General features: G+C 37.4%; 1 protein-coding gene across 2 annotated transcripts in view; it reads left to right on the top strand.

Moving 5' to 3' along the window:
- GAS2 (growth arrest specific 2) overlaps window positions 1-19,359 on the top strand; it is a 149,804-nt gene that overhangs the window by 25,667 nt on the left and 104,778 nt on the right. For both annotated transcript variants that reach the window (XM_027852640.1, XM_027852641.1), the window contains exon 3: window positions 3,749-3,870. In XM_027852640.1, coding sequence (XP_027708441.1) covers window positions 3,749-3,870 — 122 coding nt within the window. The remainder of the gene's footprint in view (window positions 1-3,748; window positions 3,871-19,359) is intronic.

The following is a 19,359-nucleotide window of genomic DNA, read 5'->3' as shown; positions in this document are numbered from 1 at the left end:
ATCAATCTGACTGTAGACATGTCACTTAACCTTTCTGTACTTTGGGCTAATGGTCTCTAAACTTCTAAAACCTTGGGCTATTATATCAGTAAAAAGGAGGAGAAGGAGAAGGAGAAGAAGGAGGGGGAGGAGGAGAAGGAGAAGAAGAATAAGAAGAAAAAGAAAAAGAAGTATATATTTACTTATTTAAACTGGTCCTCCTTTACAAACAATTATTCATATTATAAAACTTATACATAATATAAATTAAAACAAAAGATGAATATGAAATAATAATGAAATAATATGACTCAACAGGGAGCCACAGGAGTTTACTGAATAGGGGAAGAATATGATCAGATATGTGCTTTAGGAAAATAACCTTATGAGCTGTGTGGAACATGAACTGTGATGGAAAAAGACCTGAGACAAAGAGTCTGGGTGAGAGATGATTAGGACCTAAGCTAGGGTGGCTTTATGAGAAGTGAGTAAATATGAGAGATGTGGAACTATGAACGACAAGATTTAGCAATGGATTGAATGTGTGTATGTGAGGTGAGGGAAAGTGAGGCACTGAAGATATCATCAAGGTTGGAAGAACCTACTGGCCCTGAAGGACGATGATGCCCTCGACGGCCAAAGGGAGCTTAGGAAGATGGGTGGATTTGGGAGGCAATATCTGAGATCCAGACTGCAAAATATCCACGCCTGCTCAGCCCGTGTACTTTGTTCTGTCCTACCCAAAATGAAGAAGGAGGCATTTGGGTTCGGCTTTAAGGGTCATATATTTAGAGTTTGACTGGACTTTAGAGGCCCTCAAGTCCAACCTTCTCATTTCATGGATAAGACATTGGAACTCAAGGAGATTGTCACTGCCCAGGGTCACACAGGTAAAAATCATCAGAAGCCGGATGTGAACCCAAGTCCTCCGACTCCAGAGACATTCGTCTTCATGCTACAGTCACAAGGTGATCTAGGAGCAAAGGGTGAGGGCAAAATTTTCCCATTGACATCCAAGCATCTGCTATGGTGCTGTGGAATTCATGGTATGACTCCCCTGAGAGGTCAACACATCGGGTCTCAGGAGGGAGGATATTGGGAACTTGAACATCATGGGGAACGATCTGGGTGGGGGAGTATTGGGAAATAAGGGTAAGTGTAGTTGTATGGGAAACAAGCCCCCAAATTGGCGAGAGAGTGAGGACAGAATGTTCCTGTCTTCCCATCTTTTGACCGATTGACCATATAACTCGATGAAATGAAAAGTCCAGATCCAAACCCCAAAACCAATGTTTCCAAAACTGTATTAGGCAGTATGGGGAATACAAATTAGCATAAGACTCTTAAGGATTTTCATTCTAGTTGTGAAGATAGGATATACATGTAAGCCATTAAATAATTATAAAAAGACAGTGCATAATAATAATAATAGTAATAACTAGTAAGTGACATTTATATAGCGCCTTAAGGCTCACAAAGTATGTTACATTTATTATGTCATTTGAATATTATTAGTATATGCTAAATAATAAATGTATAGAGCAGATAGTGCTTTAGACATTCAGAATAGAAAGAAAAGAATAAAACCTCAAATAAATGGCAAAGGCTTTATGGAATAAATAGGGTTCTAGCTTTACTTTAAAGATCAGAATCTGTTGAGGTGGGAGGGCATCCAAAGTAGGGGGAAATATTCAATGCATGGTGACCGGGCCAAACCAGGCATTTTAGAGAGAGTGAGAAGAGTGGCCTTATAGGAAGTAAAGGGTACATGATATGGAGCAGTGTAAGGTAATATTGGAAAGGCTCCAGATGGTACACCAGGCTGAAGAGCTTGATGTTTACTCATGGGCAATGAGGAGTCACTGATGGTTTTTAAGGAAGGAGGCAGCATGGTGGAAATGGTATTTTAGAGAATTAATTTAACAGTGTTCTGTAAAAAGGAAGAAAAACAGAAGGAAGGGATACCTTAAATCCATACATGAATCAGGAGGGTTTTATGCTATGGGAATGTCAATGAAAATAGAAAGATAGACACAAAATATTTTGAAGAAAAACTAAATAGGACTTGATAACTTGCTTGATAGAAGGATTGAAAGAGGTGGAGATGTTAAAAGTTTCTAGAATAAGAGATGATTGTTAATATCAGATGACTGAGAAATAAAATGAGGCAAACTGAGTCTGCCATCAGACTGTATTTTGACAGTTAATACATGGTACAGGAAGCCTTTAAAATAGTAGCAGAAGCAAAAAGTGAAAGTTACAGAGAGGAAGATTTCAGCTCCATGTAAGTACAATCTTCCCAATGATTAGAATGATCACAAAGTGGGATGGTCTGCCTTGGGAAGTCATGGATTCTCTCCCATTGGAAGTCCTGAAGTGAAGGCTGAATAATTGCTTCTTGGGGTATATTATAGAACAAGGATGTTCAACCTGGAGTCTGTGACCTTGTTTTTTTGTTTTTTTTTTTTCATTGATAACTACGATTGGTTTATTTTGTATTTTGTGCATTGTTTCATCAAACTGCCAAAGGACTCCATGACCCATAATATGTTAAGATTCCAAGTCCTAAGATATAACTTTTAATCAGATATTGATTGAACTAGAAGGCTTATAGTGTCCTCAAACTCTGACATTCTATGATTATCCATAACTCTCTGATAAAAGTAAATTCCAAATACTTTTATGTCTTGCCTTTCTAGGTATGGTTTTGTCCTACGCTATGGTGGCCTACTAATTCTAGATATGATAATAATAATAACTAAAATTTGTGTAGTATTTTAAAATTTAAGTTGTACTTTGTAAATCACTTTCCATATATGATCTCATTTGAGCCTCACAGCAACTCTGTGAAGTATGGATTATAGGTATTATTCCTGTTTTATAGATGAGAGAACTGAGGCTGAGAGTCTAAGGACTAGCCAGCTGCTCACAGACCTCAAGCACACTACTGATCCATATAGATGCTTTGATCTAATCCATTTTCTTCTCCTGGTCATTTTACTCTTCCTTAGGCAGCCTACTGTCTTACTGCTCCTAGGAGCTAATAGTAGTAGAGCTGTTCTAAGTGTAGACCCATCATGGGCTTAGCCCATGGCAGATCAGAACTCTTGAGCTCAAACGGTCTGCTAGCTTTTCATCCTGGTCTCTAGGAGCAGAGACTAGAAGTGTAGACCACCATGCTTGTTTGAACTAGAGTGAACAGTCAATGCAACTGAATTATACCAGCACTGGTAAAACTGTTCTTAATAACGTCACCGATTGGTTTTCATCACCTTTGACTATGATCAAATAATGACTCCTAATTATCTTTCCATATTTTGAAGGACGCCAATAACAGAAGGCTATGTAAAACAAACATACTCTGCATTAGAACTATGCTGGGGAAAGAATAGACTTTCATATAGGGCTATTCATGCTGTCCAACAAGAACGTAAATCTAATAATTTTTTTGACATGAAGGAGTAATTTTGCTCTCATATGAAGTGAGACTTTCTCATGATTCTGATAGTTATGTTTGTATAGACCTGTTGTCTAGGAGCAGCAGAATCACTGCCCAGAAGAGCACTGGATTCAGAGTCAGAGGTTCAAATTCTGATTCTGCTGTTTATCACCTGGAAGACCTTGGACAAGCAAGCCATGACAACTCTGTAGACCTCAGTTTCTCTTCTGTAAAATGAATTGGGTAGAATAGATGATCTCAAACATCCTTTTCAACTTGAAACCTACCCTCCTGCCCTTATTTCCCTTCCTTTCTTTTTGTCTTTTACAGGTAATGAGATAACAGCAGAAACATTTATGGAGAAACTGGATAACGGTGCCTTGCTCTGTCAACTTGCAGAAACTGTACAAGAAAAATTCAAAGACAACACTGATGCCAATAAGCCAGTTAAGGTAAAGACGGCCAGAATAGTTTTTTGTTTGTTTGTTTGTTTTTTTACCATGCACTCTTAGTGGGCAACCTGGATCAATATGAGACCCAGTTGAATTCTGGGATTTGCACTGTTAGTGGGCAGCCTAGAACAATATGAGACCCAGCTGAATTCTGGGATTTTTTATTGTTCCCAGATGAATCAAGATCTCATTTGATGAGAAATCACAACATTTCTTGGAAGACTGATCTGAGTTTTAATTAGGCAATGAATGTTTTTACTCTGCTTTTACAGTCCCTTTGGTAAGGCTAATTACTGTAGACAGGAGGATCTGACTGAGGTGGGTGGCAACTGACTTGAGTCTGAAATGGCAATTAGCAAAGGAGCTGATTAATAACTTCTATCATCAGTCTGTGATTCAAAATTTGGCAGCAAGATTTACCTACCAGACCTTTATTTTCTAGCATACCACAGTGACTGAAGCAAAGAATGCTAAATTAGGGGTGTTTTTTTTTCTCTTCAGCTATACACATACACACACATAAATTTTAAGATTGGATCTCTCTGTCTTACTCAGAGTATAACTCCAGGGACTACTTAAGAGCCTGAAGTGATTACTGATCAACATGAGAATACTGACCTGTTCTGTTTTTGACCTGACTCTGTTCATTCCTCCTAAAAGGCTACCTTCTGGCTCCCTATTCCCTATTATACACAATAATGATACTGGACTTAGTACAGACATCCAGTCTGCTTAGACTCTTGTGGTTCAGAACTCCCTACCTAAAGAGACCCACTAGCCTCAGCCTCCCTCATTTCATCAATTCAACTAAAGTATTAACTCAAGTAACACTGTTACTTTATAACAGTACTGTAAGATTTGCAAACACTTTGCCTATATGATGCATTTTATCCTTCCACCCACCTTCTTAGGGAGGTGCTTTTATTTCTCTTTTATAGATAAGGAAACTGAGGCTGAGGGAATTTAAGTGACTTGACTAGACCCACATAGCTAGTGTCTGAAGGATGAAACTCAGGTCTTCCTGGCTATTACTCAGGTGCGCTATTTACCACCACCACTCCCGCCCCATCTTTGAGCTCTCCTTCTTTTCTCCAGATAGTTGCTAGTTATTACTTTCCTCTCTACTCACAAATTAATGAGAAAATTTAAGAACTAATGCAACCATGCTTGTAAACCATATTCAACATAAATTTAAATAAAAGGGTGTGATGTGTTATTTTGTAGAAATCCTTCCTGAAAGGAACTTTCAGGAACATAGATTTAGGACTGGAAAAGGCCATCTAATTCAATCCTTTCATTTTGCAGTAGAGGAAAAAGATAGAGAGCTCATGTGAATTGCCAAAGCTAACATAGATAATAAGTGGCAAAACCACCAATCAAACTCGGCTCCTCTGACTTAACATCCAATGTTCTTCCTCTGGTTCCCTCTTCATTAAGAGAGAAAGAAAAGCTTACAAGCAGTTAAATGTCTGACTTCTATTTTAAACAAAATAAGTGTGAGAATTCACATAGAATATATTATGTTGCAGAGTAGTCAGTTAGTTGCTTTTTTTAGATGTGTAAAATCACATGTGTGTGTTTTTCTGAGTATTTATTGTATTAAAATGTGCTAAGTCCAATCTGACAGGTGTCATGGTCTAGTAAATAGCAAACCTTGAAAGCAGGCAGACCTGAGCTGAAACCCTTTCTCTGACACGAGCACTGCCTTTGTTAGTATATGGTAATCCAACCTCCCAGTGCCTTAGTCCTCTTGCTAAGACTATATGAAATCCCAGGTAAGTCTCAACCAAAATCAAAGTTATTCTGATGCCTTGATAGTTTATCCTTCAGTGGGCTGCCTGAGGAGGTCCTAGAAATACTTTAAACAATCTTGCAGCTGCAATTCTGTGTTGAATCATGAAGCTTTCCAAAGGCTTTGCCAATATAATCTTAGCTCTGGCAGTTCCTGCCAAGCTGAAACAGCTTTGAATGTGGCTTGGGAATGGACTATGTGTCTGCTGTTGAGGACCGGACTCACTAAGTGTGGAGGGCCTCCATCACCAGAAGGTTGGCCACTGGATACTGGGATATTTATCAACCATACAGAACCTTACAGTGCTGTGTGCATTAGGTGGAGGCCTAGCCTCCTTGACAAAATCACCAATCATTTTACGTATTGAACCATTGTTTTAAAGTATAAACAAGACCAAATCACCAAAAACAAATGTCTCTTTACCTAGTACATTCCTCATCTAGACTACATGCAGATCAGCAGTGGTTTGTCATAGAGATACATTTTCTAAAAAATGCTTTGTCACTGCGTACTCTTTCAGAGTCATTTTTCCTTTCCTGTGTATGTCCTTCCCAATGGCCTGGATTCCTCCCCTAGTCCCTATCTTCTGATAAGAGAACGTAGTTCCTGGTGCCAGGGAACTTTCTGTAAGAGCTTTGGTGCAGAGAATTCATCAGTGGCCCGAGTCTTCTTAGAGCAAACTCATGATGTCCTAGCCAACTTGGCTGTGTCAGTTTGTGCTACAGAAAGAAATCCACTGGCTGACATGTGACTTCCTGAGCAGCATATCAGGTGTTCAGACCTCTTTAGACCCTTCCCCATTGCAGATAACACCTCTCCTATTTTTTTTTCTTTTCAAAAGAATTGAGAGGTCAGCATGGAATGAGTGATGCAAGATGAACATGAGCACATTAGCTGAAATAAAGCTCAATATAAGGAGGCAGTGAGAGAGGTGAAGGGAAGTTGAAATGTAGTTAGAAGGATCTCAGGATAAGCGAAGGTCAGGTAAAAATAGTGTAGAATTAAAAGGGGAAAACTTTAAGTAGCACCTTTTCTCACAAATTGGTGATGACTTTAGGTTTAAAAAAAAAAACTTTGAGTGACTATTTCTAGAATGTCTTGTCTGTTAACATTGTAAAAGCCAAACTCATTTTTGTTAGGATAAACGTTTGAACGGATGTAACTACAAAGCTATTGGTCTTTCTGAAAGAGCCTTGTATGTGAAGTTAGAATTCTGGCCCCACTAATTAATATCTATGTAACCCTGGGCAAGTCACTCCATCTCTATAGACCTCAGTTTTCTCATCTGTAAAATAAGGCTATTGGACTAGAAGACCTTGGAAGATCCTTCCAGTTCTAAATCTCTGACCCTTTTCCATACTATATTGCTTAAAGACAAGTTAGATCTTAGTTAGAATTACTTTCATTAAGATGGTCTACTCTATCATATTTCTTTATGGCTACGTCTTTTGGATTCATGTCACTACGTTTACTCAAAGAGGTGCATCATGATACAATGAAAATAAGACTAGTTTCTTATCCTCTTCATTTTTTTGAGAAAATTCTCATAGGCAGAGAAATTATCCAATGATAAATCACAGTATGCTTCTCCTGGAACCTGTGGCCCTTTGTAACAATAATAGTGAGTATCTATATAGCACTTTAAAGTATGTAAAGCACTCTACATATGTTATCTCCTGATCTGGTTTGATCTTTATAACAACCTAATGGAGTAGGTGTTATTATCAATCCAATTTTACAGTTGAGAAAACTGAGGAAGACAGAGGTTAAGTGATTTACCCAAGGTCACACAGCTAGTAAATTTCTGAGTCAGGATTTGAACTGAAATTTTCCTGACTCCAATTCCAACACTCTATCCCCTGGGCCACCTAGCTGCATCTTAGTTCTTACTCTTCTGTCCAGATACAAAATAGGACATGGGCACATTTAGGTCATCTGACCTGTCCAGCTTGAGGTACTATTAGTAAACTCAAGTGGAGTGATCACATTATTCATATGGTTAGGATGGCCCAATAAGTTTTTATTACTATATATTTATTACTATATTACTATATCACAGTGCCTTACATAGAGTAAATTAACTTATTCTATGTAAGGCAATTTAATAGGGATTCTGAGAAAAAAAAGCCAGATGTGTCTCTGCCTTCAAGGAGCTACCACTAAACTGAATTGAAACATTAAAACTTACAGTAAATTGGATGAAATTGCTAGTTACTTCTCAGGGACATAGACCACCATCCTTTCCTCTTTGTGTCCTAGTTTGTCAAATTTGTTCCATCAAGGCTTAGAGGTTATTATGGGTAGCCTAAGAGGCTTTTATCATGCTGGATATGGATCTAGTGAGGTGACTGTTTGGCTGCTTAGCAGAGCTCCTTAACACACACACACACACACACACACACACACACACACACACACACACCTCACTGAGTGTGATCCCATCTTAATGATTCATATCACTGAATGTCTCTCATGGTTTTCATCTGGAGACTTCAATTTCACCTCCTTATTCTGTTACTTTCCCTGACAAGTACACAAAATAGTAGAGCATGCTCAGAATATGGAAGGCTTGTGTGTGCTTAGGATGGATTAAAAACTTTTGAGATCTGAAAACAAATTCTAATGAAATATGGTAGTAGATATTCTACATTTAATATTCTGTTTAATCTGCATGCATTATTTTATACACTTTACTCCTTTGGTTAGGTTCTAGTGATATGGGGATAAAAAAATCAACAATTCTCACTTTCTTCCCTCACCTGAACCTTTATACTATAATGTCTTATCCTTAACACTTGCTAGGCCATAGTGTGACTTTTCATACAAATGCTCCCACTGAGGTATAAGCACCTCAGTAAGTCAGTCAGCAAAAACTTATTAAGCACCTAGTATGTGTCAGGTACTGTGCTAAGTGCTGAGACCACCTGAGACTAAAATATAGTGCTTGCAGCATAATGAGATTTAACAGCATCACAGAATCTCATAGTTGATCCAGCACCTCAGATGCTATCTGATCCATTATAAACATGAAGAAGAATCTTTTCTATAGCATCTTTAATAAGTGGTCATCAAGCTTTTGTTTAAAAAGAGGGAGAACCAGGGGTTTCCTAGAGCTGGCTCATACCAGTTCAGGAAAGCTGATTGTTGTATTTTCATTTTGAGCATTTATACCTTGGAAATTAGGAAATGCTACAAATCAGGGCTTGATTTATTGTGTTGTTGATTTCTAGAGTTAAGAAAATGATGGAGAAAATGTTACTAATACAGATTAAAGGTAAAAGTGTGTCATGCAAAAAAATTTTTTTGAGAGCTAGTTGTTAAACTTTTACCAACACAAATGGGAGTGAACTCACCAACTCCAGAGACATCTCATTTCACTTTGGATAGTCTTGTTAGGGAAATTTTGCTTGCATCAAGCCTAATTCTGCCTCTCTTTACTTCACTGCTCCTAGTTCTTCCTTGTGGATATCCAAGCAGAACAAGATGAATCCCTTTCCTATGTGATAATCCATTGGATATTTGAAGATTTCTATCATATCTTCCCCAAATCTTCTCTTTCCAAGGTTAAACATTAGTATTTCCTTCAACTGGGCCTCATAGTGCCATTTTAACTTTCTTTGGCCCTTAATGATATAATTCCTTGTGATTTTAAAATAAGAGGCAGCATACCATAGTGGATGGGAGGTCAGCTTTGGAGTCATGAAGACCTATGCTCATGCCCTGCTTCTGACACATTGTAGCACCAGATCACTTGTCCTTTTCTCAAGATGAAAGTCCATCTGCCATTCAAAAGCCTCCTCTTCCTCCTCTTCCTCCTCCTCTTCTTCTTTATCCTCTTTATTCTCTATGTTCTGCCTTCTCCTTCCCAAAACACACCATGAACTCATCAGTCAATAAACATTTACTAAGCTCTACAATGTGCCGTAGTCTAAACATGCATAGTCTTCTGAGTTTTTCTCAAAACATCCATTGCTTAAATTCTCAGAATCTGAGCCTCTTAAAACAGGGGCTTACTACGTGCCAGACACTATACCAAGAGATACAAATACTTGTATAATTATAAAACCTTCAAGAAGCTTACATTCTGATGGTGGAAGACAATGCATACAAGGGAGCTGAAAGTGGGAGGAAAGATACATTTGGGAAAGATAACACATTAAAAGGAACTGAAGAGGGTAAGGGAGGAGATGAAGGTACCTAAAACTGTAGAGAAAGTCTGGGTCATCATGCGTAAATCATGTAACCTTTTAGTTTTCCAGTTTACTCTCTAAGAATATAAATGATCAAAGTTCACTCTGGACCCTTAGAATCCCTAGCTTCCTCTAATACTCAGCTCTTGTCACCTTCCGAATATTTTCCTGACTCCCACAAAAAATTTGTCTTATATGTATTTGGTGCGCATATACCTATATATGTGTATGATACATATATACATACATATATATGTATATATACATACTATAGATATGTATCTGTGTGTAACCATTGTCTTCCTGAATAGAATTTAATCTCCTTGAGGGCATGTAGTAGTTAATGTTTGCCTTTGTATCCCTAGTGCCCAATTCTACGCCTTAAATATCATAGGCACTTAAAATGCTTGGTGATTGACTGAGTTGCTGATGTGTGTTGGAAGAGGTACTTTCTACATCAATAGTTCCCTAAACTGATGAAATCATAAGTTTAAATCAATGTGAGTGTTTGGGGGTGGGAGGATTATAAAGCATAGGAAGAAGATCTGTGATTTTGTTATTATAGGCCAGTAGTTCTCAAACTTTTGGGTCTCAGGATCTCTTTACATTCTTAATTTTTTTGGGGGGGAGCTAGGCAATGGGGTTAAGTGACTTGTCCAGGGTCACACAGCCAGTAAGTGTTAAGTGTCTGAGGCTGAATTTGAACTCAGGTCCTCCTGATTCCAGGGTTGGAGCTCTATCCACTGCTCCACCTAGCTGCCCCTTCATTCTTAAAAATTATTGAGAACCATAAAAAGCTTTTGTTTACATGGATTCTATCTGTCAATTTGTACTATATTATATTATATATATACTATATTATATGATATGCACTATATTAACAATTAAAATTGACAACTTAAAAATATTCATTTAAAATGAAAATACTAAGCCTATTACACATTAGCATGGATAATACATTTCTCAAGTCAAGTTAAGCATTTATTAAGTTCTTACTACATGCCAGACACTATACCAAGAGATACAAATACTTGCATAATTATAAAACCCTCAAGAAGCTTATATTCTGATGGTGGAAGACAATGCATACAAGGGAGCTGAAAGTGGGAGGAAAGATACATTTGGGAAAGATTACACATTAAAAGGAACTGAAGAGGGTAAGGGAGGAGATGAAGGTACCTGAAACTGTAGAGAAAGTCTGAGAGAGTTAGGAGCACAGCTTGGGAATTAAGAAATAGCTAGCTTAGGCTTCATTCTTAAAATGCTTCCTCTAGGAGGAGGCAGCCAAACAGAGGTTGAGGCTGAAGGGATGAATGGTATTTCCAACAGGTTAAATGAACTTCAGATGTGAAGAAGTTCCTGGGACATTATAGAAAAAGACTGGGAAAGGAAGTGCAACCTGGAAAGGAATTTTTCTTATAAAAAAAATAACTGTTTTATAAAAGAATACAAAAACTTAATGAGAAAAGTGGCATTGTTTTGCTTTTTTTTCTTTTTGCAAATTTCTTTAACATCTGGCTTGAAAGAAGACAACTGAACTCTCCTATCTGTGCCTGCATTCAGTCTGTTGCAGTGCATTGTTTTGGTTGAAGTACATGAAAAAAATCTGGCCTCATACACATATACAGTTGGAAAAAGGAGGAGTATTTTAATAGGCAAAGATCATCTAATTATTGTGAGAATAGTTTTGATCTCACAGATTCCTTGGAAGGGTCTCAGAGACTTCCAGGGCTCTTTGGACCACACTTTGAGAACCTCTGGTATTGGGAACTCCCAGGTGAGGAAACTTCCTCCACTACTCAGGTTAGCTCCTTCTCAATAATTTATACATTTAAAGAGGGAGAGGCATCATGGCATAAAATGATGATCTCAATACCAGGAAGACCTGGTTCAAGTCCTGCCTGTGACATATACTGGTTGTGTGGCTCTGGGCAAGTCACTTAACTTCTCAGTATTCTAGGCAACCTTTTAATTATATTTATGTATGTAAAGTAAATATTTTCTAAAAGCTCCAAGCTACTTGCCAGTTTAAAATTTTTGTAATATCCATTTTTTGGAGAAAATGTTAATATTCTCAATTTTTTTTCAGTTTAAAAAAATTGATATAAGCAATAAATGATAAGGGCTTAATCCCAGTTCATATGGCTGGTTGGATTAATGCAACTGTGTCACTGTGAAAATATTGTTGTAAAAAAGAAAGGAAGGGATGGAGGAACGAAGGATGTAATGAGGGAAGGAAGGAAGGAAGGAAGGAAGAAAGAATTATGGTGACTGAGTTGTCATGACAGAGTGAGGTATGTACAAGTTGTCTCTGGCTGAAAGTTGTCGGCTCAGGAGGACATGATTACTTATACTATGTTGGCTATTTGATTCCTAGTCCAGATACAGACCAGCTTTACTATCTATCTTGTATAAGAACCATCCTGTCATTAGTAAAGCTCTCATTGACTTGCACAAACTTTTTCTTGTGTGTATGTGTGGACTAGAATTCGTCTGCCTTTTAATATGTAATATGGAGCACCACAGTCAAAGAGTACATCCTCTCTTCCTCTTTACATTCCTTTTTGTTAGACTCATCTATTACCTTACTTTTGCCCAGACACCACCAAGTTCCTCTGGGGGCAGAGCTTCCATTGACTTCAAAGGGCACTGGATGTTTAGATCAGGTTTGAAGGACAGATAGCAACATGAGCAAAGGAACTACTGTTACTTAGTAGAATGTCACATTATGCTTCAAGAGAAAGTTGCTCATTCATAGCCCAATGAGAGAATTCAGCCCTTGTTTGGGGAAAGAACATCCTAGTCCCATCAAGGATACCCAGTTTCCTGATTGGCCCCAACCAACAAAGCTTCAGGATATTGTAGAATTTAGGAAATAAGAGAGAGAGACTAGAATTTCCCCTCAAAAATCAATAGCATAAGATATTTGAAGAATAACAAATCAAAATTGAAATAGAAGAAATCAGAATTTGGGTTTTTTTAAAGACCAAAAACTTTGTAATGATGTTCAAAGGTTTTACCTGAAAAAGAAATGGAATCCCAGTTCCGTTTAATTTAGAGTCATCAATATCTATAATTATACCTACTCTTAGGAATTCTTAGTTCCAAAATGGAATTAGAAAAGCAATTTTTCAACCACAGAAAGCATGTATTATCAGATAGACAAAGTTTTGGGTTAATTAGCAAACAAACACATTAAATATATTTGTTCATCAAATGAATCTTCTTGCAAACTGAATAACCCCTAATTTTTTGATTTCATAATTTTGGGTTGGGAGAGGTGCCAAAGGCTTGGAGAATGGCAAAAGGCAGATGTCTTGAATTATTTGTTTAAAGGGAAGATTATAGGCCAGTGAACTTGGTGTTACTTTCTGCAAAATTCTGGAATATACCATTAAGAGAACGTTTAGTGGAAATCTAGAAAAAGGATCTACTAGTCACAAGGATTCAGTGTGGCTTCATCAAAAACACACCATAAGCAGCTAAACTCCTTTCCTTTTTGTTTTTTGTTTTGTTTTGTTTTTTTTGACAGAATCACTAGACGGGTACACCAAAGAGATGTTATAATTGTAATTTTCATAAATCTTAGCCAAGCACTTGATAAAGTGTCTAATGCTCTTGTTATGGAAAATGCAGATGCATGTGGGTTAGTTTATATCATTAACAGGATTTAGAATGCCTTAGATGGCTAGAGCTAAAAAAGAGACATTAATGGCTCAGTGTAAACATGGAAGGAAGTCTTTAGTGGATTGCCACAAGCATCTGTGTTGTTTAGCATTTCTACTAAATGCTTACATAAAAGTGTGTAAGATAGGGTCATTTAACATAAGACTCACATTAGTCCTACGATCTGCTTATATTCAAATCACTAGTAAAAACAATGTTAGGTCAAGATCAATTTCCGGGTGACTACACTAAAAACCAAATTTACTGTCATAAGCACTGTCATTATGACTCTTTTTTGTGTCTGGAAATTCAACCAATTCCAAATCCACCTAACTACACTATTGTATAGGAGTTCTTAGTTATCAAGCACTTAGATGACAGAGAAGAATGATAGCTAACACACTGAATGGCAGAGCCAGAATTCAAAAAAATAACGTTAGTCTGGGTAGACAAGATGAAATTACATAAGAATAAGTTTAATGTGGGTGTTAAATATTATGCTTGTGTTCAAAATCCACTTCCAAGTAAACAAGGGAGCATGGCTAGAAAACAGTTTACCCCCCAAAAGATCTGGAGATGTTAATGGATTGCAAGCTCAATTCAAATGAAATGTGATATGGCAGCCAAGAAAATGAATATGATCTTAGGTTGCATCAGGAGACAGTGTCTAGGAATAAAGGAGAGATAGCCTTGTTGTTGGTCAAGCCACATCTGGAAGATTGGGTTCATTTTTGGGTATCATGGTTGAGGAAGGACATTGCCAAGATGCAGGGTATCCAGAGAACAACCCGATGAAGAAGGTTATAGAAATCATCAAGGATAGATTGAAGAAACTGGGGCTGTTTAATTTGAATTAGAGAAGATTAAATAAAGGCTCTTATGTGAAAGAAAGTTTAGAATTGTTCTGCTTTTCTCTGCACTACAGAATTAATAGCAATGCAAACAAGTTACAGAGAAGCAGGTTTGGGTTAGATGTAAGGAAACACTTTTTAACAATTAAACCTGTCCAGTTGTGGAATGGGCTTCCTCTGGAGGCAGAAGGTTTATATTCCCTAGAGATCACCCAGAAAATGTTGGATGATTATTTGTCTATGTTCTAGATGCGATTCTTGTTCAGTAACTAAATAGTCTCTGAGGTCCCTTTCACTTCCGTGCTTTTGTCATTTTGTGATAGGTTAAATAATTGTTTAAATAAGAAAATTGCTTTCTTGATGGTTTGGAAAGGAATCAGTTGTCTTAGGGTAAGTATGAGAGAAAAAAACACATTAAATCATTTTAACTTTCAGGATAGTTTTCTGGGAATATAGGTATTTACTCCATTTACATTTTAAAAGTTGCACTAAATGAAACAGTCTTAGGGCATAAAGCCAGAAGGGATGTCTAATTCTAATATGTGCATTTAGACATACTCTTCCTAAGAGGCTTTTTTTTTTTTTTTAGCAATCCTGGGGTTTTAATTCTGATCCTGAGTCTGAAATGTGTTCCCTTTCTGGCTTAGGTAAGCTTAACTTTATTGACTTTAGATCCAAGGGAACAAATCTTTTTTTCCCCTAATCCTTCTCTCAGAAAGTTGGTTGAGTATTTGTGTTTTGCAATGAGTCTATGTTCAGGGGAACCTCCCAAGACTAATTAACATATGTCAATGTTATTGATGTTTGGTGAATCCCATTATGATATTTTAATACAGTAATTTATGGATCTAGTTTTGTAAGTCAACCAATGACTGTTTAGGCAAACATACCTGTGGTTAGATTTAGACTCCTATTCAATGGATGCCCAGGTAGGAAAATTGGATCTGTCAAATAGATCTTTCCATTTAACCCTGCTATAGTGATTATAATATCTAGAAGTCATATGAACTTCTCACTACATCTGTCATGACATTTCTGAAAACACCTGTTTCAAAAACATGGAATGGCTGTCTCAGGAGGTAAGGGAAATCCTCCTCAATGGAGATCTTCAGGCAAAAACTGGATATCTACTTATCAAGTAAGTTGGAAAAGTGTTCCTTGTTTGCGTACAGGTTAGAGTTGGTGACTTCTGAGGTCCCTTCCACCTCTGAAATTCTGTGACATTTCAAGTATAGTAGCACTTACATGTCCCACAGTCACTATGCTGCTCAAAAAGATTTTTTTGGTAATTTTATAAATCGATGCCTTAGTTTTTTGGTGCTGGCACTTGACTCTTGCCATATGATGAACATTGGGTGAAGAACCAGGGAATGTTTAGCCTGAAAACAAAAAAGGCTCAGAGGAGACATGATTTGTTTCTACATTTTTGAAAAGGTATCATTGGAAGTAAAATTAGTCTTGCTATTTTTTATCTCAAAGGGCAGAATAAGGAAGAAGAGATAGTAGCAGCAAAGAAGCTTTATATGAGGAAAATTTTCCTAATGCCTATTAGTAATTAAGAATTTTTAAGGAATTAGGAGTAATTAAGTCGTCCTAAAGTGGAATGGACTCCTTTGAATGGAGTTAGTAGGTTGCCTCTTATTGGAGTTCTTCAAATGGAGGCTGGATGACTATTTGTTGAATGTATTTGAGTCTAACTATTTTATTTTATTTTATTTTATTTTATTTTATTTTAGGCTTGGATTTGAATAGATGAATGTTGAGGTCTTTTGCAGTGTTAAAATTCTGTGACTTCCACGGGCTTTTGGACAAAGAAGTTTGAGATAAATGTCTGTGCTTTCCATTTCCTGATTCCCTGGGTTGCAAATTGGCTTGGAGGGAGGTTGGATTTTACATCTTCCTACTCCCTGTATTTAGCCTAGCTTTCTTTCAAATATATGGAAATTTCCATGCAATATAGGTCAGCAGAGATGACACTTTAGTCAGTGGCAGGGATACTGAAGTATAGGAATGAATGAGTTGAATGGGTTTGGAGTTATATGGAAGATAGGGATGGAGTTACTCCCTTACACAGAAATACTTTCAAGGTATATTAGGTTTCTGAGCTGGCTTTAAGGAAGCAACTAGATGGCACTGTGGATAGAATGCTGGACTTGGAGAATCCTTAGACATTTACTAGTTGTGAGACCCTGGACAAGTCTCAGCCTTATTTCCTCATCTGTAAAATGGGAATAATAATAGCACTTACCTTCCAGGGTTGTTATGAGGCTCCAATGAAATAACATACACATATACATATGAATTTTAGTTTAACATCATCATATTTAAATAGACGAATCAACTCTTCATAGATGATTCTATGATCAAAGTCCCTCATACCCACCTTCCATTTCTTTTCACTTTCTCCTTCCCCCTCTTTAAAAGGTCCCCAGTTCCCACAAACTAAACTATAGCTATTGTGACAAGGGAAAAATATGTTAATTCATTCTGATTCAGAGTAAGGGATGAGTGGTAATGTATTACCCCTTCAAGAGCTTGGGAATTTTAAAATAGAACTCTAAGAAGACAATTAATGCACAATAATGCATTAGGGATATTATCAGTTCATTGGCCAAGCCAAGAAGGAAGGTATTTGATCCAGGGTTTCCCTGAGCCCTCAGATTATAGCCCTTAGGTGAACATCAATCCAGCCTCTGTTGAGGCTTTTGCAAGTAGATTGAGCCCACCCTAGATTAGACCAGATAAACCTATTTGCAGATTGCCCTTGGAATTCTTATTTAAGCAACAATCCTATCAACTGTGTGAGTGCAGACTGTTGTTGCTGCCATCTTCCTAGCAATCAGCCATTATTCCTCATTTATCCAACAACTTCAACTACACAAACTACCGTCCTTAATCAGGAAAGAAGAAAAAAAAAATCTCTCTGATTCAGTGTCTTCATCTGTAAAAGAAAGGATCTGCAACTGATGATTTTTTCTAATATCTACTACGTATTTGGTAATATTTCTTCGCTAATTCTTTTCTAAAGTCATGTCAAATTAGAGGGAGTGAGGCTGCTACAGTCAGGTCCAGTAACAGCAGAGGCAGCAAAGGGAGGAGGCAGACACATTACAAAGAACTGGACCAAAGAGAAGTGTGACAATCCAGGGCCATTTAGAATGAGGGCAAACAGTCAGATATGACTCCATAGATAGACCCTGAAAGCATTGCTGTTTTATAGCAGAGTACACTTGATGTTTATGATCAAGACCCTGAATTATTAAGAAAAGACTCAATTATGGTCAATATATTATTTTTATGTATGCTCAATGAAGAGGCAGCATGGCATAATGGATTAAGTGGAAGGATTAAGTTGGGGGGAGTCAGGAAGATTGGGGTTCACATACTAACTCTGATACTTCTTGGTTGTATCATCTAGGGCAAGTCACTTTATGTTTCTACGTCACATGCAGCAGTCTAGGACAGTGCAATATGGTGTGGTAGAAAGATCAATGGATTTTTAATTTGAAGACCTAGTTGTTTGGATATTGTCTCTCCCTTTAGATTGTGAGTTCTTTGAGGGCAGAGACTGTCTTTTGACCTTTTTTTTTTGTATCTTCCCACCCTCCCCTCCATTCTTAGCATAGTGCCTGGCATATAATAGATAATTAATACATGCCTGTTGACTTCATTGGGTCCAAATTGTGGTTCTTCCACTTCTTATTTGTGTGACCTTGGGCACCTCACTTAGTGTCTATGGGCCTCAGCTTTTTGATCTCTAAAACGGGGGCATTGGAGTAAATGACCTTGAAGGACTTATCCAAATCTAAATCTATAATATATCATCATAAAAATGCAATTTTCTTCAGAGTAAGGAAATTCCATGCTGAGATTTTCTAGTCCTAATGAAATCACAGATGCTTTGGTTCTTTGTACACACTCTTACAGGAGCATTAGAACTTAATATATGTTAATGATATTTCTGTCAAATATGACTAAAATGAAAGAAAATTTTAGCAGTTAACAGAAGTTTATCCCTGTATATAAAAGTCCTATTTGTATGGAACCCTTTCTTTTGCAAATGAGGACAGAAAAATGAGATATTACTGTACTGTCTTTCTGCTACAGGTGGTCTTCTGTTGATCCCAGAAGCATGTAGCTTATAAAAGTGGGTATTTCTGTATGAGAAAATGCAGGGCTAGAAATTGTCATGAGGAAACTGAAACTTTTGTTCCTGGTTTTTATCATCACACTTCAACTTTAAAAGTCAGTTACAGGCTATGATTTAAGCTCTGGAGGCCAGTCAATCCATCCTCAGAAGATGGAGGGACTGGTTTTGAGTATAGAAGATGAAATGTCCATGAGCAGATTAATTTACATTAGAAGAAGTCTGCTAAATGCAAGCACTTGCCAAAATTAAATTGTAAAGCAATGGATTCACCAAAACTGCCTGCATATACAAATTCCTGCTTAAGGAGTTGGCATGTTTGTAAGACAACTGAGTATTTTGGGATCCAGTCAAAGAGAGCAGAATGTCTGTCAAGTGGAATCTAATGGGGAAAGAAGAATACTTAGGAATTTTGTGGTTTCATTAGCTTGCCTGCCAATGAACATTTGGATGGAGACAGAAATTACTCTTAAGTGTTATTCTGGTATTCAAGGGTGAAGTCACCTTGTGATGACTGCAGGAACTGAAGATGTGATTCCCTCTGCAGCCCTTTCCACTTTTCTTCCCCTATGCCTACTAAAGCAATTGGTGAGTGAGATATGAGTGTAAGGAACTTAATTTTGTCCCAGGCTCCTAATTAGCCTTCTCCCCAATCTTCATTTAACAATCATATTCAAAATACAACTTCTGTAGATCAGCAAGAGTGAACCAGGCTCAATTCCAGTGCTTAGGATATTTATTAGGCTACAGGAAGGACCTGTGATTGAATCATTATATAGGACTCATGATATGAGAACTCTCTCTACCAACACAGATTCACAAGCTATCCATGTCTTAGTAGGT

This window comes from Vombatus ursinus, unplaced genomic scaffold (assembly GCF_900497805.2).
Source record: "Vombatus ursinus unplaced genomic scaffold, bare-nosed wombat genome assembly UNPS02009770.1, whole genome shotgun sequence".
Lineage (NCBI taxonomy): Eukaryota > Metazoa > Chordata > Mammalia > Diprotodontia > Vombatidae > Vombatus > Vombatus ursinus.
The sequence above is the reverse complement of the archived record's forward strand: the minus strand, read 5'-3'. Positions and strand labels throughout refer to the sequence as shown.